General features: G+C 47.3%; 5 protein-coding genes and 1 pseudogene across 6 annotated transcripts; 3 read left to right on the top strand and 3 right to left on the bottom strand.

Annotated features, from left to right (window-relative positions):
• Positions 1-976: 976 nt before the first annotated feature.
• On the top strand, positions 977-2,533 carry P175DRAFT_0476293 (phytanoyl-CoA dioxygenase family protein; the record flags this gene model as incomplete). Its single annotated transcript, XM_040895272.1, has 9 exons — positions 977-1,109; positions 1,166-1,263; positions 1,322-1,404; positions 1,480-1,597; positions 1,686-1,787; positions 1,848-1,959; positions 2,073-2,151; positions 2,209-2,324; positions 2,397-2,533. 9 exons carry the CDS (start codon positions 977-979, stop codon positions 2,531-2,533), a joined length of 978 nt encoding a protein of 325 aa, XP_040752725.1.
• A 483-nt stretch (positions 2,534-3,016) lies between these two features.
• On the bottom strand, positions 3,017-5,458 carry P175DRAFT_0522635 (homeobox domain-containing protein). Its single transcript, XM_040899272.1, has 3 exons — positions 5,059-5,458; positions 4,856-4,967; positions 3,017-4,790 (listed from the first exon to the last, which is right to left on the bottom strand). The coding sequence occupies exons 1-3, from the start codon at positions 5,241-5,243 to the stop codon at positions 3,360-3,362; spliced, it is 1,728 nt and encodes a 575-aa protein (XP_040752726.1). The 5' UTR covers positions 5,244-5,458; the 3' UTR covers positions 3,017-3,359.
• A 544-nt stretch (positions 5,459-6,002) lies between these two features.
• On the bottom strand, positions 6,003-6,670 carry P175DRAFT_0544585 (annotated as a pseudogene; the record flags this gene model as incomplete). Its single annotated transcript has 1 exon — positions 6,003-6,670. A coding segment is annotated over one exon (347 nt), but the record flags the coding sequence as incomplete, so codon positions are not given.
• A 424-nt stretch (positions 6,671-7,094) lies between these two features.
• P175DRAFT_0476298 (cation diffusion facilitator family transporter) lies at positions 7,095-8,913 on the bottom strand (the record flags this gene model as incomplete). The annotated part of the gene is made up of 4 exons (XM_040895273.1): positions 7,095-7,559; positions 7,614-8,446; positions 8,497-8,547; positions 8,570-8,913. 4 exons carry the CDS (start codon positions 8,911-8,913, stop codon positions 7,159-7,161), a joined length of 1,629 nt encoding a protein of 542 aa, XP_040752727.1. The 3' UTR covers positions 7,095-7,158.
• A 2,050-nt stretch (positions 8,914-10,963) lies between these two features.
• P175DRAFT_0500238 (sugar porter family MFS transporter) lies at positions 10,964-12,981 on the top strand. Its single transcript, XM_040896913.1, has 6 exons — positions 10,964-11,197; positions 11,256-11,535; positions 11,602-11,922; positions 12,010-12,369; positions 12,437-12,597; positions 12,681-12,981. Exons 1-6 carry the CDS (start codon positions 11,020-11,022, stop codon positions 12,854-12,856), a joined length of 1,476 nt encoding a protein of 491 aa, XP_040752728.1. The 5' UTR covers positions 10,964-11,019; the 3' UTR covers positions 12,857-12,981.
• Positions 12,982-15,181: 2,200 nt separating this feature from the next.
• Positions 15,182-15,795, top strand: P175DRAFT_0436028 (putative RING finger domain protein; the record flags this gene model as incomplete). The annotated part of the gene is made up of 3 exons (XM_040893776.1): positions 15,182-15,291; positions 15,346-15,522; positions 15,612-15,795. The coding sequence occupies 3 exons, from the start codon at positions 15,182-15,184 to the stop codon at positions 15,793-15,795; spliced, it is 471 nt and encodes a 156-aa protein (XP_040752729.1).
• Between the last annotated feature and the right edge of the window lie 500 nt (positions 15,796-16,295).

Genomic DNA, 16,295 nt, shown 5'->3' on the forward strand with positions numbered 1-16,295 from the left:
TCTGGAATGGCACAGTGGGGGATCGCGGCTCTGTAATGCACCACTTTGATTAGCTCGTGCCGAGATTATAGACTGCAGGCACCAGCAGGAGCTGCTGGAGCTGCTGGTCAGCTCCAACCAATGTATCCGAAGCAGACCATGGCAGGGTAGCATTTCCTTCAAAAGGAGAAAGAAGAGAGACACTGAGTGGCCGTTTTTTGGATTTGCTGTTGCTTTTGTCTGGGTCAAGAAGCTCCACCACGGACATCAAGGATTTCATTATGTACCTCATCCTGTGGGGAACTGAAAGAAAAACATATATATAGGAAACAACTTACAAATAAGAAAAGGAAAATGCGCCTTTCTAGAAATACTAGACAAGATATAGGGGCCTGCTGGTGAGTATTGGAAAGGAGGAGAAAGATAAGAAGGCAGTGAAGTGAACCTTTTTTTTAGAGTCTGGATCCCCCACTATGATCTGCACGTGCAGTTGATCACTGAGCAATTCTCTTGTTCTGGGAGACAAAACACATATAAAGATTTCTTCGGGATATAATACTCTATAAAGACGAATATAAGGAGAGGCTGGATAATTGACAGATGCTGGAAGTCCAATCCAAGTCAAAATAAGGGTTGGGACATGCCTCTTGTATGTCTCCCCGCAAGAACCCTACAGAAATTGACTAGGAACAGGAGATCGAAACAAAAACTGCCAAAAAAATGCTTCTCCATAATCTTGTTCTTTATAAATAGTGGCACAGCCTCTGTTCTGATAGTATTCTGTCGGCCCAGAGGCAAGATCAACGTTCTCGCTTCGGGAAAGGGTGTCCATTGGATGATTTTCCAGCCAATTCCAATGATGCTGGCAAGAGCAATCCGTACTGCTATACTAGACCTGGTATATATATATATATATATATACATATATATATGCATTGCCCGCAGATATTTTATCTGTCTCTCCTGAATTGTCTTCTTGACAACATAAAACACCGTCATGGCGCCACCTCTAGTTACCGTCGATGCATCCGAGCCTCTGGACAAGATCAACGATATCATCGCGAGAGATGGAGGTGTCATCGTTTCCAATTTCCTCAGCCCAGAACTCTTGACGGAGTTGATGACTGCTAGTAAGGCGTTGAACATGGAAAAGCATGGGACTCTTGACAGCTGAGCCATCGCATAGTTGAGCCCTTCTTCCTGGATCGCAAGATATACAACTCCAAAGCAACCCACGGCGAGCTTGGTCCGGACTTTTTCCCGTATGGATCCCAGCGCGTCTATGTATGAATCACCGGTGCTTCATCAATAGCCATCCCGCGATTCTGACTTTACTTCCCAGGCTCTGCTGGCCAAGATCCCAGATCAGATAGTCAAGATCATACGTCTACCAGTTTGGCAAGGCGTCATGGCGCATTTCCTAAAGTACGTCGCCCTAGATATTCATCCTAATCACATTGGAACTTCACTGATCACTAAATTCCCCCCTCCTCTCCCCAGCGACGAATTTGCCTCGTATACAGGAGAAACACTCGTCTCCCAGAAGAGCGGATACATGCTCGCAACCAGCGCAGCCCTGCGACTAGTTCCCGGGGCCAAACCACAGCCATTACACAGGGTACTTGGCCTGTCCTTCCCCCAACTCTGACTCAACCCAAGAAACAAACAAAAACAGGTTGTGCTAAAAAGAGAAATGCGACTCCTAGGACCAACTCGCCTATCACACTCGACCTGACCCCGCTAACCCCCTCTTCACACCCATGCTCGGCTGTTTGATTGCGGGATCCAAGTCCACGTACAAGAATGGGGTAAGCTGTCACCGATTGCAGCAGACTGCTTAACGGAACACGATCTCATGGTTTCTGTAGGCTACTGCCGTTATTCCCGGAAGTCATCTGTGGGGGTCAGATCGAATGCCCAACGTTGAGGAGTGCACGTATGCGGAGATGGAAGCTGGATCAGCGCTGTTTACACTTGGCTGTGAGTCCTAAGCTCTGCTAGACGAGAGAAGAAGAAGAAGAAGATCTTCCTCTCGGTTTATTTATTTGTTGTTTGTTTGCTCTGAATACTTACTTCCGGAACTACTCCCAAAGCTACTTACCACGGCGCTGGCGGAAACCAATGCGAAACGACCGACCCCAACGCTCTCCGAACCCTCTTTGCCGTTTTCGGGCAAGTATAGCTTCTCTTCCCATGCTAATCCGTACATCGTTTCTAACCTACATACATACATATGCTTCCCAGCCAGCGGGATTACTTTCGTCGAAACCAGGATGAGACCGCCTCGACGCCCATGGATATCGTCCGGACATTCTCTCCAGATATTCTCAGGCTAGCTGGCTACGGTGAGTCCGTCCCTTGCTCCGCAGCTACAACAAGTGCATCCAGAACAATCATGACAGTGCTCGTAAATATAGAAAAGGCCGTGGGCGGGGTCGGCTACGTTGAGGACCACCAAAGCCCTAGCGAGTTCCTCCATCGTGATGACTGTGGTATTGGTAAGTTCGGGGCTGCTCAGCTCAGCTCCGGGACCACCAAGTGGACGGTTAGTTAGTTAGGGCTTGCTCGAATGACTGACTCCAATATCCTTTTAGTTAGTCGTAGGTTTGCAGATTGCGCGATATTGAAAATTAATCGTACTACGAATATTCTCAACATGTATATCTTATAGATGGCATACCAGCATCTGAAAAGTCTCCAACCGCCACTTTAGGCTGTTTTCCCCTCCACTTCTGGCACTCTGTGTGTTTGTTATTTTTCTAGGCGAAGAGTTGAGAGAGTGGAGGTCAAAATTGAAGGTAGGAAAGAGCCCTACATAGGTAGGATGAATCCCCATGTTTGCAATAAGTTAGTTAAGTATCTGCTACAGAGATGGAACGATCACTTTATCTAAGCTGATGGAACTTGGAAACTGCGAAGGAAAAGTTAATCAAGCCTTGTTTGGTATCTAAATGTCTTTCTCACCCCACTCTATTCGCATTAATTACCATCCTACCCTATACTATACTGTATGGGTTATCCTCGAGATATCTACATTCCGGCCTTGGTGCTTCGAGACAGGATTTCATTATCCATGACATGGCTGTTGGGCAAAATTGCCTTCCAAAAAAAAAAAGGGTTCAACAGCTGACCCGTATGGCCAAGTAATAGTAGCACAATCATCACAAAGAGAGCGTCGCTCACAAATCATACAGACCGTCACCGCTTGCTGGCTTGCAGCTTCAAACGTGATTACAAAGGAAAGAAGAAAAGGAAAAGGAAAAGGAAAAGGAAAAGGAAAAGGAAAAAGAAAAAGAAAAAGAGACAAAATCAAATCAAGATGAACCTAGGAAAATAGATTTCATGGATGGGAGAGACACAGGTTAGAGTCATCATGTTTGTCATCTCCATGCACCTTGACTCAAGGAAAGTAAGCCTTGAATACAGTCAAGGTCTTCTTCTTGACTTGCACCTCCCCCGCCAGCAATGAACGCTGAGACATCTGCACCTAAACCGGGCAAGGATTTTGTGGAACCACCGCTTGTTTTGCGCTGTGCTGCCTGTGACAACCGAGAGCGGGCGGAGGTCAAGGTTTTGTTTGCCCGGCCGTCTCTAGAGCCGGATTCCTTCAGGGCCGGCCGCTGAGGGTGATGATGGGAGGCGGCTCGTCGACGGACTTGCGAGACTCGCGTTCCGGGAATCCAGTTCTCTTTATCGGAATCACCATCTTCGTCGCCCTTCAGAGTCTTGGATTTTGTTGTCTGGACATGTTTTTCACCCAACACTTTGCGGTTAGTTTCCAATCGACCCAGAGAAGAAACCGTACGCGAAAGCTTCCGCCTCTTTTCTCGCATGGCTTCGGAAATCGGTGTGTTCAGATGGTCAGAAGAGGTAGGTGTGAAAAGGGAACTGTGCTTTGCAGACAAGCTCCTCGTTAACGAGCGCGGACCGCCGGATCGAAAAAGGCCAGAGGCGGAATTTGGCACGCTTTGTGAGCTCGTTGGGGTGGAAATGGCACTTCTTGCGTCCGTATCGAAAGCAGATTCCCAGTTTCGGGGATCGCGAGACCTTCCAAAGCTTCTCTCTCTCTCCAACGAGCCTCGGGGTGTACCAAGGACCACTGCACTGTTGCTCCTTCGCAGTCCTGGAAATCTGGGCTTACGGACTGAAAACATGGAGATCCGGTTTTTCGACGGGGAGGGTTCGCCATTAGCACGGATGACTGCTTTTCCATCAGCAGACATGGAAATTCGGAGTGCATTTCGCCCATGAGGCGGCGACGGGGTCAATTCGTCTTCCTTCCGCACCATGGCTTCACCATCAAAGGACAAGGATAGTCTCAAAGACGGCGGAGATTTGAAATTCTGGAGCATGGTGCCGGGGGTAGTTGATTCTGTCCCGGCAGCTATTGTGTAAATGTCAGATGCAGATCGTTTCCTCTTTGCCGAGCTTTGTAGTGATTCGTTATATGACACGTTCTCCGGGTTTCGGACCTCCCCTACATCTTCAACCGGTTGGCTTGCGGGCAGTTGGCTACTGGGGATTTCAGAAGTTGCTACACTTGTTTGTGAGCTTGGCCCCAGTGGATCGTGTTCTTCCTTGTCGCCGAGCGCCTCTGGCTCAAACGAGTCTGCTCCAGATAGCACAGTTGGCTGTTGATCATGTCCATTGTCGGTGTCCTGCTCCAGCCCGCTGGAGGAATCTGGTTCGGCGGGCATACTATCATCACTTGGCAGAGGTTTCAACTCGTCGGAGCGGGGAGCGATCAGTTCATGGGGCTGGAGAGGTTTGGATTTTCGACGATCATTCTGGCGACGATTCTGAAACCAGATCTGGAAGAAAACGCGTGTTAAATGGAAATTATAATGAATCATCCAGCCATCTTTGAAAAGCATACCTGAACTTCCTTTTCACCCAAAGAAACACGATTGACTATGTTTGTCCGGGCCGCCTTGTCTGGTTTCGGGTTGCGTTGATACTCGGCCTCGAGAATCGCGTGATCTTCGGGACTAATACAACGAGGTGGATTTGGTCAGCCATACGCGTCCTAATGCTATTTCCAACGGAGGATTAATAGGAAAGTCCGATTTCCACGCATACCTCGTCCGACGACGCTTCTGACGGGCAAGCAGCTTGTTGTCAACACGCGGTGGAAGGTTCTGGGTTAGAGTTTTCTGCGAATGTACGAGAAAGGCATAATTGGGGGAAACCGCAGCAGACTCGGATGTCTGAGTCGAGGGCGGGGACGAGGAAAATGCCAGTGTGGAGGGCTCGGGATCAGACATGGTGGGCTGGGAGTCAAGACCGAAGCATAGGGGAGAAGGGAATTAAAAAAAACCACAGAGGAACAGATGATATGTAAAACCTCAATACCATACCGTGGGAGAAATTGAGAAAGGAAAAGAAAGAGAGGAAGAAAGCTGGAGATTGGGAATGAATGTTCTTCCCCAGCGAGAAGAGAGAAGATGAGAGCGAGACCGTGTGGGAGAAAAAAAAAAAAGACGCTTCATCTAATCGCGTCGCGACGAGGTGGACGCGGATGGTGCAAGCGTGCAGTGATTACTTTTAGTTGTATGGAGAACGGCCACTGCCGAGACCATTTCCACCCGGTACCAGTTCAATACTTGGACTTTTCTTTTTTCTCCTCTTCTTCTTTCTCCTCATCGAGTGTACTTTTCTATCCAATTATCTATCCCAGCTGAATATGACGATTCTGCTGTCTACATTCGCGAAGAGTCACAGTGGTATGAGCTTGTACACACCGGAGTACTTACTACGCACATCTACACAAGAAGATGATGCACCAAATGTAACATACATAGGACTCCGTCACCCTCTTTCCTCTCGACGTACTCCGCGTACGGAGTATACCTACCTAGAGGTATCCGTAGGCATTTAAATTTCTATTTGGCCACCGCGTCGCTTTTTTTTGCCTGGACGCGTAGAACGCGAATTCACGTGACAGGAGGCTGGCTATTACAACTTGCTACCTAGATATATTCTATCCTTGATGCTGTTTCTGTCTCTATCTACCTAGTAATACAAAGCTCAAGCCAGTCGGGTTTAAATCGACAGGCGATAGTAGCATTACAGAAATCCCAAAACTCCGGATACCATCCAGCACTTTCCCAGTCCGGGCCCCCCTTCGCCATTTCCAAGTCTTTCAACCATGATATTCTTCGGTTGCAGGTCGGTCCCCCGTGCGGGTGAAAACAGTGCGGTGGCCGTTCAGAGTCCGATCAACCATATTCCGCACCAGTCGATCGCGCCACAGAGTCAGACAAAGTAATCTGGTGGCCGGATGCTCCGTAGCTCTGTCATCGCGTCTTTAATCAACTTGCTTATCGTGGCTTTTTCCACCGTGTTCAGGGACGGTAATAGTTTTTGAAGCGTATCACCAGGGAGATGGCCTTGCTGTTGGCGACGAGGAACTTCATGTTTTCCGCCTCGATGAGGGGTACACTGGGACCCATTTTCACTGCGAAATTCTCGTGCACCCGGACGACAACTTTGGTGTATTTGTCTGGTGTGCTTATGAGTTCTGTCGAGGCCTCGATCTCAGTGACAGTTGGTAGGCGAATAGTCTCGGAAGCTTTTTTTTTTTTTTTTTTTTTTTTCGTTTGGACAAGGATAGGTAGGTTCTGTATATATAGCTCTCCAGGAATGTAGAACAGGTGCAGGTTAACGCTGAAATCGGCGCTTTGTTGGACAGTAAGTTGAATTACATGATCATCAGACTGTGCTGGATTTCTGATTTATCCATTAGAGGGTATACAGTAGAACCTGGCAATATTATATAAATTCACTGTATCCAAAGAATTCGTGTATGTGGTGTGTTGTGGGAAGCAGGGTAGAAGAGAAGGCCTGTTGACTGGGTGAAGAAATAATGCTAGTAGATACACACTATCTCTCTTTTTAATAGCCAAGTTCCACACAGTAGTATTTCTAATTAGATTAGATATAGTATGTATAAGATTTTCTTGGACTTATCTATCTAACGCTTTGAATAGTCAAGTAAAAATAATACTAAAAAAATAAAGAAGGAAGCAAAATTATGGCTTTAAAAGCACTCTATCCAGTGTTCAGCAGTGATTACCTGATTAGGAATAGGATATGGTTCTGGTCTTCTCGTTCGACACTTATTGACGTGGCTATACTCTGTCTTGATTTTTATCCAAGTCTTTGCAGTATTATTACATTCTATGATGCCTGCTGGTTCATATGACTGGGGATATTCCATGGGTCATAATCCATATGTACAAAGGCCCGCTCAACGGTGGGTACGCTTTCAAGCATATACTGCAGACTTTCGCCCAGGTCGTGGCAGTCCCGCAGACTGGTTTTACCCTCGAGGATAATATCCACTTCAACGTTGAGCAAATCCCCGGCGTAGTAGACTTTTAGGTCTTGGACCTTAAGGATGGATTTGGAGAACCGCATCGTCATGTATAAAAGGACGCTGTGGTCAATGGGAGATGCAGCAGCTCCCGTAAGATGGCGGATGTGCTCACCAGCGGTCTTACCCCAGTTCCAAATAATATAGACAGAAAGGAGCAACCCGCCTAGAGGATCGAGAAACCATATGTTTGTGAGGCCGCCAACTACGACGCGTTATAATTTAGAATTATTCTCAACAGAGAGGGGGAAAGACTTACCGAGTGGGAAAACAATGCTGAAAGCGTTGAAAACCACATCCGTCATGGCATCTTGCGCCAGAGCTTGGACGCTGGAGTTATTGATCAAGCGGCACCAGAACCAGCATATGAATTTAACAACCACAGTGCTAGCCATTATCGCAGCCGAGGGTACGGATAGCTCCACGACAGAGTGGTCGGGGGACATCAATTGGCTAATCGATGTGATAGCCACTTGCACGAACGAAGTTACCATCACAACGGAGAATACAAGAACGCTCAAGGGTTCGAGGCGGCGCCGACTAATAGGATACTTGTATCGATCTTGTCTGTTCACAAGAACAGCAGTCACCCAAACAATTGTAGTACTCAGAAAATCCAAAGCCCCGTCTACCAAGCTGGCCAGAACTGAGAGAGAGTTGGTCATCAGCATTGCGACGATTTTGGCCGCCAGTAAAATCACATTGGCAATAAAGTTGACGTAAATGGCGACGGTAACTATACGGTCTCCGCTGTCCACAAAATCATTACCCTTCGGCATGATATCTGGTAGCGCTGGCTCACTGTCATCCACTGTCGGCGGCAAGAGAAGAGAACTTTCACTCGGAATCCGATACAGATGTCGAGGAGTTCGTTTGATCTTCCTTGGTGGCTCAGTTGTTGCGGAACCACCATTGGTACCATAGTCATGCCCTTCATGGGCATTCCCGCTGGCCACTTCAGGCTCTTCAAAGGAGCCTGTACGATGGTGGTAATAGTCCACAATCAAGCGGTGCGGTAATGATGAATTTAGGAGCTTGTCGATATATACATACTGTGAAATAAGATCGTTGCTCTGTTCATAGAATCGGCGCCTGTAATTCTTAGGTTTCTAGGCTTGAACAAAAATACGGCGGCTACCTACAATGGCCTCGATAGTGTCTTGAGAGTGTATGGGGGTTGATAGTACTCATGCCTGAATCCATGTTAGTGTGTACGTGGTATGTGTATGCTTCATCACAATCAATAAATGCATTGAAACATAGCCGCATGGGGGGAGCTTGTACCAGTTGTAGATGGCCGTGCTCTCCCCAATCAACTCCCTGGCCCGGTCCAATGGAGGACGTTCAATTCGTTCGCGAAAGGAAGCGGTCTCATCGCGGAATTCATTGTCACGAAGCACATCTGACTTCTGAGTCGAAAAAGATCGTCGGCGAATTAATGTGGGAAGATATTGACCACGAGTGGACAGAATTTCGCCCTGGGGGTCTAGACTCGGTCTTCTGGGCTGGATCAGCGCGTCTGGCCCCGAAGGTGCAGACGAGGGTAGTATTGGTGCCATCGTCCTCAAGCGACCCAGGGACGACAATGTGTAAACTAGCAAGGGATACGGCTAAAAGAGAGAAATAGGCATTGAGATGAGACAGAGACGATAACCATAGGAATAGGACACCACTAGGTGCCGAATGGTATCCCAAACGTCAAGAGAAATTGGTGAAGCTAAATTCGAAAAAAAAAAAAAAAAGAATCCACTAAATATCCACCATCCGACTTCGGACCGGAATAACAATCGGCCTACATCGATGAAGATACTAGAAGTCTGAAGATGACCTCCAAGCCCCTGAATATTTCCGTTGTATTCCCAAGTGGAAATCTTGACGTTCGTAATCAAGTAACTAACTAACTAGGCTGGGACTATGCCAAGAAATACTAGCTTACAGTGACCTTTCTCGACCCACGGCGGGCTGCATCCTAAACATTTTAAGCAGTTTCATTCCGCCATCTCGCCGCTCATGCACCACTCTCAAGACAAGATGCTAGAAGAACCCCTCTTCCCCAGGCCTTCCTATAACGGTTAATTCCGAATCTATGTCGTCTTGGACGCTTGATGACAGTTTCTGTGGAGCTGTGGAGCTTATGGAGAGTGGTCCTCCTGTGACCAGAGGGGGGATCCAGAGAGTAGATCATTCAATAGGTATTCTACCATACCTCACATCCACGCTTTTTTTTATTTGCCCGTGATCAAGGGTATAAACTGCCGAGGTTGATGAGCTTGGGTCCCTTAGCCAACAGACATGACCTATCTTAGGTACCAGGCTTGGTGCAATTTTATGGTATAGCAGTTTGGAGAAAGACAGTTAACTAGGCAAGATATAGGTAGTTAATATCTTGTCTACCAGTTGCAAGTATGCAACCTCCCTTCTCCCGCCAAAGAAACGCTGTTAGAATTTAGATTTCTAGCAGGTTCTAAGCCTTATATTAGAATACTGAGATCTTATTGCTCTCGGGCTATTACTATACGCATTGCACGTATGCAAATGTTGGATGTTAGAGCAGATGTAGGTGGGAACTATAGCATACTTAAATAATATTTATAAAGGTCCTAGTTAATATAGGCCTAATCTATTACATGAATTCGTTTTATTATAACACAAGCTTCAATATAACGCCTTGTAGGAATCTAAGTATAGAGGGTGTCTCCTTATAGTTACTATAGTTAACTACTGCTTGCTTAGCAACCTTGAACCACAGGTAGCCATCCGTTGGCCTCGGTTTTATTTTGTCCAGAGAACTAGATTTTCGGGACACTACGAACGATGGTGGCGTATGAAAAAGACCCTCCTCTATCTCACTTTTACGACTACTTAGCAACCATATGCACTGCTACCAGAATGCAGATGCTGACCGTGTCTCGGGTTTGACCAACTGAAACCTCCAGACAACCTACCGCAGCACATGAGCTCGCATCCCCGAGAATCATTGGCTGTCTCTATCCGACGCGTAGAATCCCGGGGGGAATGGAGAACCTGGCCGTATTCCATCAGGAATAGTAAGGTTCGTCTACTCGAAAAACGCCGGCGCCACCCCCGGATCGCAGGTCACAATTGCCCGTAACATGGCATGGAGGCCGTTCCTTGGGTTAGCCTGCACCTGCAAGCATTTGAATTAAACGGAAAATTTTTTCGTTGGTTGCCAGGCACTGAGGCTAAATGTGATGTGATAAATACACCCCAGGATGGTCTTGGATCCTGGTCAATCGGAATACAGGAAGAGGAAGAGGGAAATGGCGTAGTTGGCTTCATTTCTCCAGTGCACCAATCACTTCCCCGGTTTGGTGGGTTGAGGAGGAAGAAACAGTACATAGTAGCGAACTAACGGACCACCCCAGATTTCCCTTTTGACACCCCCAGTTCACACGAGTTTTCACTACAAATGGCTTTCTAAAGCAAATTGCGCTTGGGCAGCGCAGATGCTGAAATTTTAGTCTATATAGATGATCTTATCCCCCCCAGTTTCTGGTCCTGGATCTCTCTCTCTCTCTCTTTTCTTTTTCTGTTTCTTTTCTTTATTGCCTCCGCTTTCCCTTCAACCCTGTTCCGGGTTTGCTCTAACCCCCCCCCCCCCGGTCTGAGGGCGAACGATCACTCGCTCCCCCCGACTATTCAGGATGGGTCGCTTCTATACCTTCAGCCTCGCTCTGTTCGCGGCGACAGGGTCCTTCCTGTTTGGATATGATAGCGGTGTGATGACCGACGTTATTGAATCAAAGAACTTCCTGGCGTACTTTCATACTACGCAAACGTCCACCATCGTCGGGGCCATCAACAGTACATTCTCTGGAGGAGGTATGATTCCTTTTCCGACTCTCTTAATAATTCGGTATTCAATCCCTGACAATCCTAGCTGCTATTGGTGCTCTCCAGGGAGGTCTCACAATGGACCGGTACGGCCGTAAATTCACAATTCAGATGGGCGCCTTTATTTGCTTGATCGGTGCAATTCTTCAAGCTTCGGCTAAGAACCTAGCCATGATTCTTGTTGGGCGTATTCTTGCCGGATGGGCTGTTGGTCTCATGTCTATGTCGGTCCCCGTCTATCAGGCCGAGTGTGCTCATCCCCGGACTCGTGGGATGATTATTGGTCTCGCACAGCAAATGATCGGCGTTGGCTTCATTATTAGCACGTAAGTCCTCCATCTGACTCTTACTGAGCTACATCCCTGCAATATAGGGTCTAACCCGCGGTTCAGATGGGTTGGGTTCGGTTCCTTGCATGCACCAGAAAGCAGTGAATTTCAATGGCGATTCCCGCTGGCGTTCCAGACAGTGCCTGCGCTTTTGCTGTTCATTGGATTATTCTTCCTGCCAGAATCCCCCCGGTATCTCGTCGAGAAGGAGAAGTACGACGAAGCGATGAAAATCCTGCGGAAGCTCCACTACGATGGGACGAATGAAGATTGGATTCAACAGGAATACGCTGAAATCACATCGACTATAGAGGCCGAGAAGGCTGTCGCCGCTCCGGGATGGCTCATTATGTTCAAGGTTCCCCAGTACCGGACACGTTTACTGTATGTTGTGTGCCCTGTCTTTCTTTCTTTCTTTCTTTCTTTCTTCTTTCAGGATTAAGCTATTACATGTTATTAACAAACGTATAGGCACGGTGTGGCTGTTCAAGTCTTTACCCAGATGACTGGGATTAACGTGATTAGCTACTACCAGACCATCATGTACAACGCTCTCGGAATCACGGGCAGCCGCAACATTCTCGTCGCTGGTATCTACAACTGCCTTGGGCCTCTCGCTAACCTGATCTTCATCTTGTTTGTCCTTGACCGAGTGGGCCGTCGTAAGCCTATGATGTTTGGCGCCGTCGGTATTACTCTCGCCCTGATTTGCGAAGCTGCCCTGAACTCCCAGAACGAGGACGGGACCCGACACGGATATAGTATTGGAGGGGTCTTCTTCATCTTCTGCGTCACGGTTATTTTCTCCTTCTCTTTCGGGCCATGCAGTTGGTATGTTTGTTCCTTTGCACTACGTGACGATTTGGGGGGAATCCTCCAAGCTAACAAAACCCGGCAGGGTCTACATGGCTGAAGTCATGCCTATGCAAATTCGCGGTCGTGGAAACGCCTTCGCGACTGGTGTCGGTAACTGGGCCGTCAGCACCCTCTGGGCTCAAGTTTCGCCGATTGCGCTGGGCAAGATCCAATGGAAATTCTACTTCATTTTTGCCGCGTGGAGTAAGTCTCTCGTAACTGTGGATCCCTTCCCCCCCGCCCCCCCCCCCAAAAAAAAAACTATTTTCCTAATTAATTTAATTCAGATATCCTTGTCACTCTTCCGTGTATCTACCTATTCTTCGTGGAAACAAAACAGAAGTCACTGGAGGAGATCGATCTCCTCTTCGTACGTCGTGGTCTGGGCAGCCCGCCCGAGGATGTCACTACCAAGGGTGACGATATTGTGCTGACAGAGCACAAGTATAAAAGCCAGGCGTGACAAGCACGTTCTAGGTACTCCGTACGGAGTACAATGATATGATATCCAATCCATTGACTCCATTTTCTAACTAGCTATTCTACAGGGGTTGTTTATTAATGATTAAGGGTTTCTTCCCCCCCCCCCCCTTGTACTCCGTAGCAAGCCGTATTATTATCTATCTACGGAGTAGGTCCGGTGAGCAAGAGCAGAGTGGGTGGCGTATGCATCCCCACCACCACCCAAATAATAGAAAAGGATTCGAAGAAATACGAAGCGACACTGCGACAGAACCATTCTAGCGGCTAGCCAGGCTAGTTTGTCAGAGACCTCTTCAACTTTCCTTCTAAGCACGTAGCTAACTAGTTACGCTAAGAGTGGGTGGCAGCTGGCTAAGCTAAAGAGAACCCTAACCCTTTCCCCACTCTCCATCTCTGTCCATACTCTGTACCTAAGTACGGAGTACTAACTAACTAGACCATCTATCTACATAGTCAGTAGGTAGTTATCTAGTTACGTAGTACTTTTGCACGCACTCTCTTACCCGGAGTAAACCCCTGAACCTTTTGTCACCCCTGCACTTTGTACTTGTAGGGTATCCTCAATCTAAATATAAGTGCAGCCCCCTTCACTTCCCTCCCTTAGCTTAGGAGTACGGAGTACGGAGTAGTGGAGATCCTACCTATAGAGTAGGAGAAGAAGAAGAAAAAAATTGATAGCTGGGTTTGAGATTTCATTTATTCACTCCACACCCAAGCTATACATGAGAAACAAAACGTATCAAACCCATCCTACCTATATCAGTATATCTTGCCTTGCCGGCTTGGGTTGGCTGATCTCCGATGCATCTAGGAATCAGGCGGATTTGGAATCTGGCTGGGGGGGGGGGAGATCTCAGACAGGGCGGTGTACTTCACTTCATACCTTCCCTTTCCTTTTCTTGCCTTTTCTACTCCGTATTTGAAGTTTGGAGTTGCGGCATTTTGAGTCTCGGTTTTAGGGCTTAATTTTTACTTATGTACCAGATAGGGAGATGGATCGAGAATTCATGCAATAACTAACTACTTATCTAGATCGAGGCAAGTTGGAGAGAGTCATCGGGATGAAGAAGGAGAAGAGATTTGGACAAGCACAGATAAGATAGTGTCCCCGCATCTATAATATAGAATAATAGAGTGTTGTTGTTTCAAGATGAAGATTCTTTGATGATTCACATGATTCACATGATTCTCTGTGGAAAAGTGCGGGGCGAAGAAGATCCCTCACAGTCACAATACATACATGAAGGAAAATTAGCTTAGCTTACAGAGTACGGAGGATGGAACTTCCCATCCCTTCCTTGATCACTGAATAAATCCATCTCCCTTTATAATAACTATCATCTGGTGCCCGCGTGGCATGGCATGGCATGGCATGGCATGAGCTGCTATCATATCATCATGTTCACGAGATCAAGCAGAATTTCCATTTCCCTGGGGAGGCGGCAACCCATCTCGCCCGCACCAAGTAGGAGAGAAAAAAAAAAAAAAAAAAAGCATCACATTGTCGGTGCATGGACCGATGTGGAAACACCATTCGTCGCCCAGGCCGAGTTCCAATGACTTTCTCGGAAATGAACTGCTTGCTGTTAAGTGCTGGCATCTGCCATAATCCCCGCAAAGCCTCGGGCGGCATCTGGCACCACCACCACCACCATCACCAAAAAGCGATGTCAACCATGAAAGAATGGATGGATGGACAGATAGCTAGGACGGTCGATTACTGGCTATAAACTTTTCTGGGGGGAGGGGGGGGGGGGGGAAATCTGCATTATATTCTCTTTTCTTTGTTGTTATTCCTCTCTCTCTCTCTCTCTCTCTCTCTCTTCACCTTGCACGCTTGCTTGCTGCTCAGGGTTGATTTTGTGTCTTAAATCCCAACTGCCCGGGCACTACTTTTATTATTATTATTATTATTATTATTTTTTTTTTCTCAAGATGCAATAGATCGTGGGAGTACATTGTATATCATTCATTGCCTTTTACGTCACGCTTAGTCTAGATTGTCTCCTGATAACTAGCTTGGGAATGGCCTGACTGATCAAAGTATGATCGCCGTTGAATTACACCCCCACCAGTGGACAACGAACGCCGAAAATCTGTTTTAAGAGCCTCTCCGGGCGACCACGGGGGTTGGATTATAAGAACAACTGAAAATCAGCTTGGGAATTAACCACGAGTCACGGCAAGAGAGAGAGAGAGAGAGAGAGAGAGAGAGAGAGAGGTACGTGTTGAAGTCCGCGCAACCACATACCTGGCGGCCACTCGCACGAACGGTGTCTCGTCTTTCCCCACGGCACTTCGAGAAATGGGGTCGTCGGAGAACGACAACACGCAAGGTCAAATAGATAACCTTCATATCAGTATCGTCTTGGGAGTTGGACTTGGAGTTGTTGTCTTGACCATAATGTGTTTGATGTGAGTCGCTGCGATCCATCATTATTCGTCTCGTCGGGCTAACTCGACTACTAGTTTGACTTTATTCATAAACCGTCGCGATCGCCGGCCGCCCTTCAAAGGCAAGAAAGCCTCAAATGACAAGCTGCGCAAACTAGACGCTGTGTCTCCCACTCGCACTCTAGAAGAATGGTCGGTCAAGGCCCATGGACCCGTTCTACCTTCGGAAAATGTCGATACCCATTTTACGTGGTACGTAACTTCAGGACTACTTTAGCGAATTCTCTGCGCCTCTTTTTATCCTTTGATGGCTTGACTAAACAACCCCCCTTGGTTCGCAGTGCCGTCTGTCTGGAGTCCGTCCTGCGATCCCAAGAAATTCGGGAGCTAAAATGCCTCCACGTCTTCCATCGAGAATGCCTAGACAAATGGTATCTCCAAGACCATTTTAATTGCCCTCTCTGCCACAGAGCATATTTCATTCAAGAAACGCGCCCCAGTACCGACTTGGTATGGATAGTATGATTGATAGATGTTTGGGATTTAGCCGTGATGTCTTTTTTTTCCCCCCCGAGTTTTGCTCCTAGCATGGTGTCCGGTGCCCGATGCATGATTTCCGCATGATTTCCGCATGATTTTCGCATGATTTTCTTTCGAATGATACCAGTCACGATAATAATGAGGTTAAAATTCAAATATCGCAGATTTTCGTAAACAGCACTCTCAAAAAGGGAACCCATCTTTAGATGGGAAATAACAAGGGTTGAAATCCCGATTGTCGGGGTTATACCAGTCCAGCAGACTGTACAGGCCAGAATCATCGCCATCGAAGATCTCAGGCTGGGTGGGTTGCGGGTCCAGAATTTGATCCAAGATATCTGAGAGCTTCTTCTCAACGGTTTTGCATGTGGGGTAGTTGCCATGTCCTGGACCTGATCTGATACCCATGATAAACAAGACACAAATACGCTTAGATTGCGGATCAGCTCAGTTCGTGGGAGTATTACTGGATGCGGCCCAATCTC

This window comes from Aspergillus ochraceoroseus (genome assembly GCF_002846915.1).
Source record: "Aspergillus ochraceoroseus IBT 24754 chromosome Unknown P175scaffold_3, whole genome shotgun sequence".
NCBI lineage: Eukaryota > Fungi > Ascomycota > Eurotiomycetes > Eurotiales > Aspergillaceae > Aspergillus > Aspergillus ochraceoroseus.

What these genes read in the sequence shown, in the direction of transcription:
- P175DRAFT_0522635 (XM_040899272.1), bottom strand. Translation starts at nt 5,243, where the DNA reads ATGTCTGATCCCGAGCCCTCCACACTGGCATTTTCCTCGTCCCCGCCC. An exon ending in CAGAAGCGTCGTCGGACGAG is followed by an intron (nt 4,968 to 5,058) that starts GTATGCGTGGAA and finishes TCGTTGTATTAG; the next exon opens with TCCCGAAGATCACGCGATTC. An exon ending in TGGGTGAAAAGGAAGTTCAG is followed by an intron (nt 4,791 to 4,855) that starts GTATGCTTTTCA and finishes GTTTTCTTCCAG; the next exon opens with ATCTGGTTTCAGAATCGTCG.
- P175DRAFT_0500238 (XM_040896913.1), top strand. Translation starts at nt 11,020, where the DNA reads ATGGGTCGCTTCTATACCTTCAGCCTCGCTCTGTTCGCGGCGACAGGG. An exon ending in CAGTACATTCTCTGGAGGAG is followed by an intron (nt 11,198 to 11,255) that starts GTATGATTCCTT and finishes TGACAATCCTAG; the next exon opens with CTGCTATTGGTGCTCTCCAG. An exon ending in GTTGGCTTCATTATTAGCAC is followed by an intron (nt 11,536 to 11,601) that starts GTAAGTCCTCCA and finishes CCCGCGGTTCAG; the next exon opens with ATGGGTTGGGTTCGGTTCCT.